The sequence below is a fragment of the Bombyx mandarina genome, chromosome 10 (genome assembly GCF_030267445.1).
Source record: "Bombyx mandarina strain Sakado chromosome 10, ASM3026744v2".
NCBI classification, from domain to species: domain Eukaryota; kingdom Metazoa; phylum Arthropoda; class Insecta; order Lepidoptera; family Bombycidae; genus Bombyx; species Bombyx mandarina.
This window is the reverse complement of record NC_143217.1, coordinates 2408958-2424823: the sequence shown is the minus strand read 5'-3', so window position 1 is coordinate 2424823 and position 15866 is coordinate 2408958. Positions and strand designations below refer to the sequence as shown.

The 15866-nt window shown below is 35.0% G+C and overlaps 2 protein-coding genes across 4 annotated transcripts in view; one reads left to right on the top strand and one right to left on the bottom strand.

Moving 5' to 3' along the window:
* Drak (Death-associated protein kinase related) overlaps positions 1–15866 on the top strand; it is a 226787-nt gene that overhangs the window by 195051 nt on the left and 15870 nt on the right. The window lies entirely within an intron of this gene.
* Positions 436–1797, bottom strand: LOC149502129 (uncharacterized). Its single transcript, XM_089730135.1, has one exon. The coding sequence runs from the start codon at positions 1795–1797 to the stop codon at positions 661–663; it is 1137 nt and encodes a 378-aa protein (XP_089586261.1). The 3' UTR covers positions 436–660.

Genomic DNA, 15866 nt, shown 5'->3' with positions numbered 1-15866 from the left:
AGTAAATCTATATGTGCTTCATAGCCTTTTACTGAACCTACATCATACCTATCTTTTGCAAATAGTGATTTATATTTGCTTATTAATTCATCTATTTTTGATTGTTGCTGAGCGTCTAAGTGATTTACTGAAATTTTGAAGTTTGTAACCTCTATGTGCTCATTGAAGTTTATTTTACACTTATCAGTCATATTAAAAATATTTTTCACTGTTAAGTCTCTATCATTACCTTCATCAATTAAATATTGTTTGTTTTCAATTTTGTTACCTGTGAAGCCAGGAATATTTTCATTATTTTGTTTTTTTTCTCTTTTGTTTAGATTTTGTGTGATTTTCAAGTTTTCATTTTGAATAAGTTGAAAAGATTTTATACAATCTAATCCAATCAGAAAATCATAATCAAAGTTTTGATCATCAATTACAAACACATTCATATTTTTTTCTATTTCAAAAATCTTTATCTTTAATGTTACTATTCCTGTTGACTTTTTTACACCATTAATCGTTTTTAAATTTGCTTGATTATTGATATTATTGTTTTTTTTTTTAAGGATAATAGTCTTGAATTAATTAAACTTACATTTGATCCTGAATCATAAACACCTAATATTTCTAAGGAATCATTTATTATAAGCTTAACTTTGATTAATGGTGGAATAATTAGTTTTTTGGATCTATTTCATTTAAACTTATTTCTAATTCAGAATTATTAACATTCCTAATTGACTCTTTTTTAGAGCAATCATTATCTCTATTTTTGAACCAACATACAGATTCTGAATGATACCTAATTCCCTTCTTTTCTTTTTCACAGATTTTGCATGGTCGGGCTCTGAAATTTTTTTCTTTTATTTTATAATCCGAATCTATTCCCTTTTTCTCCACAGTCCTTTTATTCATTAAGTGTTCCAAGCCCCGAATAATACTAAATAAATCTTCAGTCTCTCTTAACTTATTTCTATCAATTTCATCCGCTATAAAATTAGGCAGCCCTGTTACAATTAAATCAATTAAGGTAGGTCTATCTATTAATTTGTTAACCTCTAATAAAAGCCTCTCTTTCTTGAGAGCATATTCCAATAATGAGCCCTGCCTATATTTGAACAAAATAGCATACCTTATTGGTGTCCAGCCTTTGTTCACATATGTTTCACAAAAGCTTTTTTTCCAAATACCCCATTCTGAATTAATTGTATATTTTATAAGCATAGAATTATACCAATCTTGACAAGAATCATCCAGAAATAGCCTAAGCACTTGAATCTTTTGAATATCTACATCTATACCTATACGAGTACATTCAGCTTCAAAGATGATCATCCACTGTGTTACACTTGAGGTTTTTTTTGTGAATTTTTCTATTACAAACATTTCAGATATTTGTTTTAAATTAAACTGTTTAGATTCCTTCTTCAATTCAGCAAAGTTTTCCAGGATTCTTGTAAGAGTTTCCGTCGAAGTTTCATTAGTAAAAATCTGTTGTTGTGTTTTTGATGTAATCTCCTCCAGTAAATATCCTTGGAACTGCATATTTCCGTCTTGGTCCATGTAAGTGTCACGTAATTCTGCTGTTGCTGAAATCCATACTTGCCTTTTTTCGTGTCTTCTTTGCAACGTAGCTTTTACTTTTTGAAAAGTTTGGGTTTTTATTACCGCATCGTGTAGTTTCACCGGTTGTAATTTTTCCGGCATTAAGAACACATTTTTTTCGGTATCTGTTATTGAGGTTATACAAATAACATTTGTTTTTGGATCTTCACCTGGTTTCACAATAAATTCAAACTTCAACTTATCCATTGTTTCTAAAAGCTTTAATCAATGTTGTTTTGTAATGTGTTTTGTAATGAAACAAAGAACCAAGTTGTTGCTCTGCAAAGAGATTTTTTATTATTATTATTTTATTAACTTATTTCTACACTTACAATTATTATAATTATTTTCGAACCTGCAAAGAGAAACAACATTGAAAGATATTGCTTCACCCTTTTTTAAATCTGCAAGTTTTTTTAATCTATTAAGAAAGCACGTTATATTTTTGAATGTCCGAAGCCAGAGAGCAAATCCAATTATGGAATGAACATAGCTTCCACCACAGATAATATTATTATGATAGTGGTGGAAGCTAATGCGCGGGAAATTTAAATGTAATTAATGAAGGGCCAAGAGAGCTTCATTTACATACATACAAACTGACTGACGGTCAAGACATTAATAGATATATATTTTAAACTCAGCTTAACCAAGTCTAGTATCCTTAAGAGACGTTTGACATCCATCAACTGTTTTGATTGATTGAAGCACAATAATCTTGTTTCTTCGAGCTTGCTGATACGTGATTAGTATTGGAGTGCTCTTGAATACGTTTAAATGGAGATGAACATTCTGTTTGTTTGTTTGTTTGTTTTGAAATTCAAAATCTCACGATTGTTCTTTTTTTACTGCTTTAATGGGTGGACGAGCTCACTCGGGGCCAATCTTGTGTTAAGCGGCTACCGAAGTCCATAGACATCCACCGTGTAAATGCCGCCACCTAGCCTTAGGCTGCGCCACTCTTCAAGCCGAAATGCATGACTGCTTCTAGGCCGAAATAGGCCTCCTACCTGTCCGCGTGAAGTTGAAATAGCCCCTTAGGCTACTTAACGATTAGGTAGGGAAAAAAAATAGTCGGGGTGGCAACGACAAAAATCAACCAACCATTTCAAAAATGCTATGTATTTTTTTTATCAAGACAATGCGTCTAGTTTTCATTCCCTAAAAAATCTAAGAACTTTTTCGCGATTTATAAACTCCGAAGTATATAAAAGCAGTCAATAAAGGCGGCGCGTCCGTATATCAAAGAGGCGCGTCGTGTGGGCGTCTCTGTTGCTAACAATTAACGTTTGCACTGCAAATTGCTTCCGCAGTTGATGCACTTTGTCTTGGTGTCTCATTATGTGCTCTATGGGTATATTTTGTCTCGTATGCAATGTTATTTTAAAGTTCACTTAATTCAATCATGTACGTAATAGCTCTGGGCAAATCTCCAATAATGTTTCTCACACTTTTTTCTTTTTTTCACAAAAATACTGAATCGTCACAGTTTTTTTGCTTTAAATTAGGAAGTTATATATTTTCAATCAAATTATACAATTATGTGATAATTATTATTTCCTGGATGTTAAATCATTCTAGAATTAAATAAGTGAATATAAAATCGTATATCTGATTCACATTTATTCTTTCGGTCAGATCTACATTGCGCCAGCGGCTAGTATTTTTAAATTGTCTATAGTAATTTATAGTTTTGAATATAAATCATCACGTGCCTATTGAAGATGGTTAACTGAGTATTTCTCCGGCTATTCACACAATATAGGTGTGAAATTTTAGATTGATATTGATCTAGCAATCATAGTTACCTTTTGTTTTTCTCTCCAGCTTATACCAGTTGGTCTATAAGCTATATGAAATGGTCATAATATAATGTATTATTATATATGCTTATATTATAATGGTCAGTAGAGTGTAGTGAGAGTTAAGGTTTAAATTTTTTTTTTTTTTTTTTTTTTTTTTTTTTTTTTTTTTTTTTTTTTTTTTTTTTAGTTTATTCTATACAGTAAGCTGTCGTAAGACATTCAACCGTAGTTTTGATAAAAATAATTTCGGCGGTGCATGCACAATGTCCATTAACATGTCCATATCAATTAATCTACAGTAGATCTAGTAGATCTTGAGGCACTCTTCTTCTGAGTCTTCTTGTAGTCATTAGGTTGTCCATTAAATGCTTAGCAAGGTTATTCGGATGGGCTTCCAATCTTACACAATATGCTTTAGCTCGATGGATTACTTCATGTTTGACTTTTCTTATGGCAAGATCATAATGGATTCTTTCATTTGTAACATACCATGGTGCGTTCACTATCATCCTGAGCGTTTTTGATTGAAATCTTTGAAGGATTTCAATATTTGAGTTTGACGCAGTACCCCACAATTGGATGCCATATGACCAAATGGGTTTAATAACAGATTTGTATAGTAAAAGCTTGTTTTCGACTGACAGTTGAGACTTTCTATTAAGAAGCCAATACAATTTACGTATTTGCTGACCCACCGCAAGACGCTTGGTGAATATATGTTTTCTCCAAGTCAGTCTCCTATCCAGGTACATCCCTAAGTACTTTGCATTTTCAGATTGCGGGATCTCTATATTATTCAAGGTGACTGCAGGACAAGTTTGCCTTCGAGTGGTGAAAGTAACTTGTACAGACTTAGATTCATTCGCTTTGATGCGCCATTTTTTTTAGCCAAGTGTTGATATTATTAAGGCTGTTCTGTAGTTTATAAGAAGCTTCGTTTGGATCATCGTCCATGGTCATTATTGCGGTGTCATCAGCAAAAGTTCCCATTATCGTACCATCAGTTTCGGGCAAATCAGCTGTATACAATAGATATAAAGTGGGGCCAATGACACTGCCTTGGGGAACACCGGCATTAATTGAATGGAGAGGCGATATTTCATCGCCGTGTTTAACAAAATAATATCGGCTACTCAAATAAGACTCAATGAAAAAATAGAAGTTGGAAGGGATCTTCTTTTTAATTTTGAGTAAAAGTCCTTCATGCCAAACTCGATCGAAAGCCTGAGATATATCTAGGAAGGCAGCCGTGCAGTATTTTTTTCCCTCAAAAGCTCCATTAATATATTCAACAAGTCTGTGAATTTGTTCGATTGTACTATGTTTCCGTCTAAAGCCAAACTGATGATCTGGGATTAGTTTTTTCGTTTCAATAATAGGATTCAATCTTGTGAGAAACAGAATCTCCATGACCTTGGACGGTACAGGGAGCAAACTGATAGGACGATAAGATTTCACGTCCTCGCCACTTTTTCCAGGTTTAGGTATCATCTTAATTTGAGCTACCTTCCATAAGTGAGGCACAAACTTAAGTCTGAAAATAGCATTGTATAATTGGGTCAAGAAAGTAATTCCCTCTTGAGGTAACTCTTTTAAAATAGTTGCTGTTATTAGATCATATCCTGGTGATTTATTAGGGTCAAGATTCTTTATGACAGATCTTGTTTCGGATTTACTAATTTTTTTGAAAGGAACCTCAATAACATGCTCATTCAATTCCGATTCATTGGGAGGCATAGCCGAATTATCCATCGCATTTGGTGTAAATACATTATCCAGGTGTTCAGCAAAGGCCTTAGCTTTGTCTAGATCGCTAGTGGCCCAAGTTCCATCAGATTTCCGTAGAGGAGGTTGGTGGTTTATAGGACGTTTAAGGTATTTGGTAGCCTTCCATAGCGAATAGTCTGTTTTCGATGTGGCATCCAGCTCTTGCATATATGTATTTGTTTTTTCGTTTCTCTCACGAGCCAAATGTATTTTCAATTTTGTAATACTGTAATTAAATATTTTTTTGTCATCAGGATGCCTCGTAGTTTGCCATCGTTTTCTTAATCGCCTTTTTTCTGATAACAACGTTTTGATTGAAAGAGAACATTGCGATGGTTTTACAATTGGTGGGGCGGGTGTCGCCTGCCAAGCAGAATGTTGTACAACAAAGTTAAAATGTTCAACACCATCCGCAATGTCATCCTCTGTTTTTAGAGGTAGATTGATGTCCAAAGAGCCAGATACCAATACACGAAAGTAATCCCAATCGGTCCTGCAAGAATGCAGTCTACATGCTTTCATTTTCCTGGCTATATTTCGACTGAGCGTTATTATGACTGGGGAGTGATCAGATGAGAGATCAAAACTGGATGTACACTCTATACATGCATTATTGATGCCTTTTGTGATACAAAAATCTAACAAGTCTGGTACCTTCCTTTTGTCACTCGGCCAATATGTTGGCTCGCCAGTTGAACAAACATTTAATCTTAGTCGTTCAATGCAAGAAAGTAACTGTCTTCCCTTCGTTGTCACAGTTCGAGACCCCCAGCTTGTATGCTTAGCATTATAATCTCCACCAGCCATAAATCTATGTCCTAAGGAATTAAAAATCTTTTCATAATCTTCATTCTTAATGTTATGTTTTGGAGGGCTGTAAAGTGCCGATATGGTGATGGGTCCCACCCAGTCTTGAACAACGATGTTTGTTGCTTGTATTATATCAGTACAGTAATGAGATCCTTCATAGTGCTTGATGTTACTTCTGATTATAATTGCACTTCCTCCGTGGGCGGAGCCATCTGGGTGCATAGTGTGATACACATTATAATTTGGTATATTGAAGTAACTCATCTTGGTGAAGTGTGTTTCTGAGATCAGAAATATGTCTATTTTGTTTACTTCAATGTATTTTTTAACCTCTAAGGTGTGTTGTGACAGGCCATTGGCGTTCCATAAAACTATTTTGATGGAATCGAACTTGGTATAAGTTTTGTTGTTAGAGATATAATTAGATTAGTCATTGTTGTTAGTTGTGTCATTATCTGTTTCATCATATCCATTAACTCCCGTATGTCATTACTATTATTGTAGGTTTCATTATATTTATTATTTCCATTTGTATTATGATTGATTGTATTATGATTATAATTATTATTATTATTATTATTAGATGTAGGCATATTTTCTGATAAGTGAGCTGTTATTGGGTAGCCAGCTAACACTTCACTATATGTAGGGTTTCGCTGGCTGAGTTGAGGATTAGATTGTTGTTTAGACATTTTGTATGCAATCTGTGTCTTTTTCTTTTCATATTGTGATGGAAACCTGATTTTCTCTAACTCCCTATAGATGCTACATCCCTTGTAATTTGCAGGATGATTTCCACCACAAAGAACGCATTTAACATCATCAGATCTAGTTTTCCGACTACATTTGGCTGATAGGTGGTCTCCTGCACATTTTATGCATTTCGGACTCCTTCTACAATAGGTTTTAGTGTGACCATATTGTTGGCAATTTCCACACTGTGGTATTTCTCGTTTAGGTCTTGGAGGCTCAAATATTACTCTGCAGTGAAGGAGGGATTTTATGTCGTAGATAGATTTGTTATTTTCTTTTTGTTTGAGTTCCACCGTAAACATAGGTAAAGGTTCCTTAGTGATCCTGCGTTTAACATTCCAGATATTTGTACATTCATGCTCAAGGAGCGACAGAGCTTCTTTTATGTCCTCTGGATCAGTAGATGGATGCATATTTTTTAGCATCACTTTAAAGTTTCTGTCTTCCTTTGGTTTGTATGTATAAAATTCAGTTTTTTTGTTCTCAAGTTCTTTGACTATTTTTATGTAAGTATCAGGAGCTTTTGGTTGAATTTTAACACGTTCGTTTGGTAACACTTTAAGTTCATAACTATCATCTCCAACATTGTTTAAAAGTGTTATAAGAGGCTTTATATTGCTCACTCTGTCTACAAATATTGGGGGTGGTTTAGGTAACTTCACCACAGTATCGGTTTTATCCGTGGGTTCGCCGGGGCTATCAACCTCAAGATTAGCAAATCTGTTTGATGTAGAAAATGGATTTGAGAGCCAATATGTATCAAGTTTTTTTTGCTTTAAAACTCCATGATTGTCCGGACTAGACCGTAGTCTTTTGCTTCTAAGTACGTCGTTCCAGTCTTCTGTCTGTTTATTAGTTGGCGTAGGTTGTGGTTTATTATTAAACATTCCTTTATGGAATATTTTTTGTGATAAAATTTTCGTTTTGTTCCTATCTTCATGGGATTGCAAAATTTTGCCCCCCCCAGAATCCGTGGGGCAGCCTGAGTTTCGCACTGGGCTCTGTTCAGAGAGGGATTCCCCAGCCTTGATACAAGAGCTGGAACCCTCCTGGGGTAGTTTGTTCTTAAATCTTGCTTCCATATTTAATTTTATTTATGCCTACAATCGGGCAGACGACCTAGCCTTTGGTGAGCCAACACCTATGTACAAGGCAGCACTTGGTTTGTTATTCGGAGTACCGTCTCCTAGACCAACAGCCAACCAAAGCTTTCGAGGATGGTCTCCCCGGGTCAGAGCTTTGATTAGAGTGGCGGCTCCTACTCGCCACTGACGTCCAAATGTCATTGGCTTTTGCACCGCTTTATAGAGACTTCCCCACCACGAGAAATCCCGGTGCCCCTCGAAATGGACCGCTCAATTGTCCGCGACTGCACATGGCAGCTAGCATCCATATCTGGAAGCCGTTTCGCTATCCGCAACCTGCGACGCGCGTGGTGGCACAGAGCATGTGCCATCTGGGAATGGTGCCCAGACCACGTAAGTTAAGGTTTCTATGTGAGTTTTTTACTGCTTAATTAGTAATGTAAATGGTAATTATTCTTAACAGAAAACACGGCAGATTTGTTAGGCGGGATGGTAGTGTCAATCCGGGCAAGCTAAATCAAAGTCAATAGAGCAAATAGTGCTCGAGTACTGAGTTTTAAATGCTAATGTCCTAACGTCGTATATAATTATAAAACATGTCTAATGATTAATTTATGGAAAAATAAATCATTTAAACTATATATATACATTTTATTGAGCTAATCTAAAGGTTTCTCACTAATGTTTAATGTTTTTTTGTGTTGTCATCCGATTCTGGTTCAATATCAAGTCATGGGGAATTTAAACTATTTACAAAATTCCATTCGAAGAGACATAGTCCAAATATGTTTGCCATTTAAAAAAAAAACTGGAATGAAATCATTGCAGGCACATGTTCTGTTGCAAGCTGCAATCTGCAGCTGTCCTTAATTCTGTTAAAGCGCCCTATATAATGAAATCCGGGACAGGTGTAAGCATAATACGACGCACAAAATGATTTTACTTTTAAATATTTTTGTAGTCATAGGAATCGGTACGATGATGGATACGCATTACCATTTGAATTTTTGTCATTTCTATTAATAAATTTAAATATGATATGATTACTATGATCTGTGACTACTATGACTATGATATGATAACGATGAGTATCGTTTTTATATCTTTTCCGTGAAAACGGTTAATTGTTTTATTACTTCACTATTTTATTACTTAAGATTCATCTTTATTTATCAAAGAATCAACTAAAATTAGACAAACTAATTTCTTAAGTCAATTTAATAATATAGAGACGAAATCATATATGTGCAGTAAATCTTGTGAATACGTGAATGCCTGTTTTTTTATAAGTGCTGAATAAAATAGCCATCTTACTTTCCACAGCCGATGCATATTTTTTTTCCATTTGAAGAGATATACCTATTAAATAATCATTAAAAATATACGTAAATTTAACATTAAAAATATCGAAAGAAATGTCGTTTTAAAAACACGACAAAATAAAGTTTATTTAAAATTTGTCGTTACCGCATGATAGGGTTGTTGGCACTCTAAGTTAGTCTGTTGACCCCTCGCTCAGTAATTTCGCGACAAAACTCACAGCAATAAAGCTTTGTATAAACCGCACGTCAGTGTGTATGAAGGGAGACCCAACGTTGTTGTAAACTTTAACGATTTCCTTTCGTCGATAGGCGGTTGTTTAGACGCGGTTTTGTTGCAATGTCAAGTACACTTCGTTGTGCTCTGGTCGGAAGCCGGTTCAGGGACAAAACAAGGCTACGTTTTAGGCTGGACAAATTTAAAACCTTCAACTTTGCAACTACTAATTTAAAAATCGTCCACTAAACTCGAACGATACGTTGATTTAAAGAATTAATAGCGTACACGGTCGTCGCTTTTTTTTTTTTCAATTTCCATCACGTATAAGGCTCGCCGGTTCCACCGCGGGTCCAGTTGGGTATCCTAAGAGCGTGATCGAGACCAAATCGAGTCGGTGACCGTCCTTACCGAAGACTGGTCGCGGCTGCGATTAGATCGTGCCTTTTCTGTACGGAATCTTGACGCCGGCGCTGCAAGGGCACCTGCCTCGCCTTATTTATAAATAAACATGCCTCCCGCGCAATTCTAAAATTTGTAATGCGTTCGTATCGAATGAATCACGTTCGTATCGACCACAGATCATAGAAACACTTGTTTCTATGATCTGTGGTATCGACGTTCCGGGCGTTCGAATACACACAAGAGAGCGGTTGTGAAACGTGCGAGATGATGGATAGCGAGATATCGTAACGTCGAACCCGATATACTGATAATGATCGGGTGGCGGTCGCGCTGACGGGGGACCGATAACCGATCGGTTGCGCAACTCATGAATAATCGCTGGGCTGGCACGACGGACGCACTCGATTCATTGCCAAGGACGTCGTTTCGCTTTTAGCCTGGTCATCGGTCCGTTGCGCAACTTGTCGGGTTGCGTCTCCAACCCGTTGCGCAACGCTTCGTAACGCAACTCCGGACTGCGCTAATGACGTTGCTCAAACGCAACGCGCCCACCGGATTGCTTTATTATGCAGAAAGCGACTCGGAACTAAATCGACACGACACGCCACTAACTCACCTCACTTATTTCCAACATTAAATAATCGGAGACATTTACATACTACCCGCATCAATACAATAAAAAAAATACATCTGTCAACGCCCTGTGATTAATAACTCTGAGACCTTAAACAAAGAAACCGTGAATAATACAATCTCGAAAATAATAAAGGGTAAGAATAAAAAAACATATCGGTTTTATTGCCGCAGTGGCCCGGGGCCGCATATTCATAATGTTGAATGCACCCCATAAATATTTGCTCCGATGCAACTTTATCAAATGAACTGGCCGCTATAAATTGCGCAATTTAGATGAGACGCATACCCTCAACCGTGATTATGACAGTACGATAATATATGTATGTATGTATGCAAGCAACAGAAATGCAGGATGTTGCGTCAATTACTGTGTTCTTAACGTTTTTTTATTATAATTTTTTCTTGTTGCCACACGATCTCGCCTTCGACAAATTGATTGTGGTCGTAAGTCTATTTAATATTATGCAAGGTATTATTGCAATTGAATTAAATATTTCGTTTTACGTACGAATGTTTTTATGCATACCTACCTTACTATTTAACGTTAAGGTACTGGTTTAAAAAAGTTTTACGACCTCTTTAACTAATCTTACGGTTTAATTTAGAGCTTTTTTTTTTAAATTGACTATGTATTATTTCTGAGGGTTCGAAATTTTTTTTTTTTTTCGTACTTTCGACTAAGCGTCTTACGCATAAACTGGGGAAAACAAAGTATAATATTGTAGTTTGAACATTTATTTATAAACTAATCGAGAAACATGCGTAAATAAAAGCTAATTAACGATCTACATTATTAGAAAAAAATAAACAGTTAGGTACATGACCTATTTGAAATTTAAACGAATTTTCATATTTCCGAGTCCGTGAATATATTTTAATCTTATACAGAAATAATCTGTTTAAGATTAAATATAAATATGTTAAAATATGAAATATCTTAAACAGATAATTTCTGTTTAATGGTTAATTTATGGGGATGCGATATGCGAGTCCGATCGTTTTGGGCTATGACATTATCAACTGCCCGTTTGTATTTAATTAATATCTTCAGTTGGTTTCTTTAGATTATTGTCTGCCGAATTCTCTTCTATACTAATATTATCTATATCTATACTAATATTATAAAGAGGAAAGATTTGTTTGTTTGTTTGTTTCGAATACGCTCCGAAACTACTGGACCGATTTGAAAAATTCTTTTTCCATTAGAAGCCGACATTGTCCCTGATGAACATAGGCTACTTTTTTTTATTATTTTTTTATTTTTTTTATTTCATGTGTGTTTTAATGTTTCCGAAGCGAAGCGAGGGCGGGTCGCTAGTCTTCAATATTGGTGGTGTGTATACTGATAGTGGATGAACACCACGGACTGTTAGCGTTGTTGGTTTGCTTATGCCTGCCTCGAAAAGTTCATGGGTATAAAGGATAGGAATGGAATGTAGCAATGAAACCCTCGATACCGTGTTTCAAAATGGACGTCGACATTATAAACGTCGCCTATGAACCAAGTGGATCGTTTGGCTAACACATTAAAAAATAATGTCTCGTAAATAAGTTGGCAAGGAGGAAAAATAATCTGTTGAAAAAAAAAATTGTGTCTGCGGAGGGACTTCGGTTCTCTCTGTATTCTGTACCGTGTGTTCCATGGGGAGTGCTCTGAGGAATTGTTCGAGATGATACCAACGTCTCGTTTTTACCATCGCACCGCTCGCCACCGGAGTAGAGTTCATCCATACTACCTGGAGCCACTACATTCATCGACAGTGCGTGTCCACAGATCTTTTTTGCTACGTACCATCCGGCTATGGAATGAGCCACCCTCCACGGTGTTTCCCGAGCGCTATGACATGTCCTTCTTCAAACGAGGCTTGTGGAGAGTATTAAACGGTAGGCAGCGGCTTGGCTCTGCCCCTGGCATTGCTGACGTCCATGAGCGACGGTAACCACTCACCATCAGGTGGGCTGTATGCTCGTCTATGCCTATACGGCAATACAAAAAAAAAAGCCCCAACATTTCGCTGTGGCAACACAACCGGCCTTCAATACTCGAGTGTTGCCATTAATTTGAGGCGAACGAATGTGGGAACCCTCAACATCCGGAATCCAGTTTTCGTGGGTAGTTTTTATAGAACGCATCTGCCCATGCCGGCGCAGACAGGTGCGTGTGTTTCGCCGAAAATTGGCTTCAACGTTTTAAACGTTAACTTTAAATCTCGTCGACGTTGTCTTTGGTCAAATTCAAGTTTCGGTTCGTTTAGTTTTATCTGTTCAAATGTGGAATATGATAATTATAATATGAATCGTAGACAATACACATAAAATAGTTATAGATAAGCAACTCAAGCACTCAACAAAAATGCTTACGGGCGTCGGCCACTAGATGGCTTCGCTTCGATTAGTTTATTATTGCTCCTGTATATGGCAGTAACAAATTAACTATCCTATATTTTAATTTTAATAAAGGATTTTTAATAAATTTCAAAAACCACAAATTGTTAAAATTTTATCAATTTGTTTATAACAAATAATGACTTGTATGATTTTTATTATTTTTTATTTTCTGTGTTTAGTTATACAATAATTAAATGCCTTAGCTTTAACAACATATAAGTTTAGGGGCATCCGCTAAAAGATGTCAATAGTTTCCATACCAAAAAAATATTTGTCTTAAAGTATCGCAGTTTCAGGGCCCTTATATGAATTGACAAGCAGATCAAGTGATATATAATTCGAAGCTTGAAAGGCAAACGTGACTAAGCGACAATGCGTGAACTTTACAGTAGACTAATTTAAAGTTGAAATACCTGAAAACAAAATTTAATTTAACGAATCTAGCTGTAGTAGAATCTAGCCAGTAACTGTAGGATTGAAATGGTTTTAATAGACCTAGAAAAATATATTTTTTGCGCATCGAATATGGTTATTGCCTATCATTTATGTACAAAGCAGTTATTGTCGCTTAGTCACGTTTGCCTTTCAAGCTTCGATATGTTCACGATATATTTTTTTAAACTATCTACCACTAAAGTGAAGTCGGTTTTAATAAATTTTGTAACGGAACGAAGAACATAATGTAACATATAAAATTCTCACGTAACTAAATACAATGTCTCTTCATTCCAAAGTGTTACTGTAACTAAACTGCAGTTTCGTGGAAGCGTTTCAAATGATTATTGTAATTTATGTCGACACATACATATATGTATGACTTGTGTACAATAAAATTGCGAAAGAAATGTCTCGCTTTGATGCTTACAAAATTGGGTAGGTACGCTAAGGTACGGTATAGTAGCAGGTAAGTAAATAATAAATGTATTTCACAAAGATACTAACTTCGACCGGGATCGAATTTGGACCTCGAAATAGATGCAGTCACTCGCTACACTCCACCGCTTCCTAGTTCTACGTGGCGATCAATTTAATAATCTCAAACTCCTAAAAAAATTCTTATATATTTGTAATGTGTTTTGTAATGAAACAAAGAACCAAGTTGTTGCTCTGCAAAGAGATTTTTTATTATTATTATTTTATTAACTTATTTCTACACTTACAATTATTATAATTATTTTCGAACCTGCAAAGAGAAACAACATTGAAAGATATTGCTTCACCCTTTTTTAAATCTGCAAGTTTTTTTAATCTATTAAGAAAGCACGTTATATTTTTGAATGTCCGAAGCCAGAGAGCAAATCCAATTATGGAATGAACATAGCTTCCACCACAGATAATATTATTATGATAGTGGTGGAAGCTAATGCGCGGGAAATTTAAATGTAATTAATGAAGGGCCAAGAGAGCTTCATTTACATCTCCCCCTCTAGGTTTTCAAAATTCTACAGGTACTGGTATAAGTTTGGTAATATGAAATAAGTTTGATTCTAATTTTTTGTAGCCTGTGTTTATCTTATAGATTGAGTTTGATATTTTCTCTAAAATTTTATAAGGTCCAATTTTTAATTCTTCTAATTTTTTTCTATTTAGTCGGTTACCATTTTCCACATATACAGAATCTCCTACTTTTAATTGGATATATAGTTTTTTTTTGTCGAATTGTTGTTTATTATAATTGTGTGATTTTATAGTTCTTTCGACAGCAATTTTTCTATCTTGTAATAAATCATTTTGTGTTTTATGTTCTTTCAATTCATCTGGCAAGATATTAATAACTTTTCCTTCCATTAAATATGTTGGTGAAAATCCTGTCACAGTGTGTTCAGTTTCATTATATTTTTGAGTACATTCATGAGCGATAGTTGTCCATGCTATTTTACCATTTTTTTCATTAATTCTACATCTTATTTTGTTAACTAATGTTTGATTTAAGCGTTCATTAATTCCATTTGAAAAAGGTGCATTTACAGCAGTGAATATAATAGGTATGTTCTCTTTTTCCAAAAAAGTTTTGAATTCTTTCGAATTTATTCCTGGGTATTGATCGGATAGGATCATTCCAATTTTATTTTCAGGAACAACTTTCTTTATAAGCTTTATAAAATCATCTGCATTTTGAGTTTTTGACGTCAATATGTAGGCATACCTGGTGAAGTGGTCTACCAGAAGATGTAGATATGTTTTTGTAGAGCGAGAGCCACCAAATCCACCAATGGTATCTACCGAGACAATTTCAAAAGGGTAAGTTGCTGGACCTAAATGAGACATCAATCCATATTTAAATTTAGTTCTAGATTTATTTTTTATGCATATTTCACAGGTATCACAGATTTTTTTAATATTACGTGTTAAATTCGTTGCTGCATAGAATGGTTTGATTATATTTTCGGTTTGTCTTATTCCTATATGGCAGTATGTATAATGAATATTTTTTATTAGTTTTTTACTAAATTCCTCAGTGAGTATAATTTTTTCTTTGTTTCTTATTATTTTAAAGTAAATGTTGTCTTTTAATATTAGTTTATTTTTATATAGTTTTATTTCTTCGTTTTTTTCTTGATCGTTTTGTATGTCTTTTAATTTAATAAAATTTACAATTTTTAAAACTTCTTCCTGATTGACATGTGATTCCAATACAGGGTTTCTACTTAAACTGTCTGCTTCTGAGTTATACTTTCCCGGTGAATATATCACTTCAAAATTAAATTGTGATAAGTAATATGTTAGGTCCCCTAGTTCTTCATCTGTTCTCGCCTTAATATTTAGTTTTTCTAGAGGCTTATGGTCTGAAAATACTTTAAATTTTTTCCCTATGAGCCAATGCTGCCAATACTTTATTGCTTCTTTTATGGCTAAGCATTCCAGATAAATGGCTTTTTTTCGTTTTTGACTATCATTTAATTTCCTTGAAAAATATGCACATGGCTTTTCTACTCCATTCACTTGGGGTTGTTTCAAAATAGCCCCTACACCCTGAATACTGGCATCTGTATAAATATGTATAGGTAAATCGGGATCAAATATTTCCAAAATAGGTTTTAAGCAAAGCATTCTTTTTATTTTATCAAAAGATTCTTGACATTTTTCTGTC

Bases quoted from the DNA above. Each gene is read 5' to 3' on its own strand.
- LOC149502129 (XM_089730135.1), bottom strand. From the start codon at position 1,797: ATGGATAAGTTGAAGTTTGAATTTATTGTGAAACCAGGTGAAGATCCA.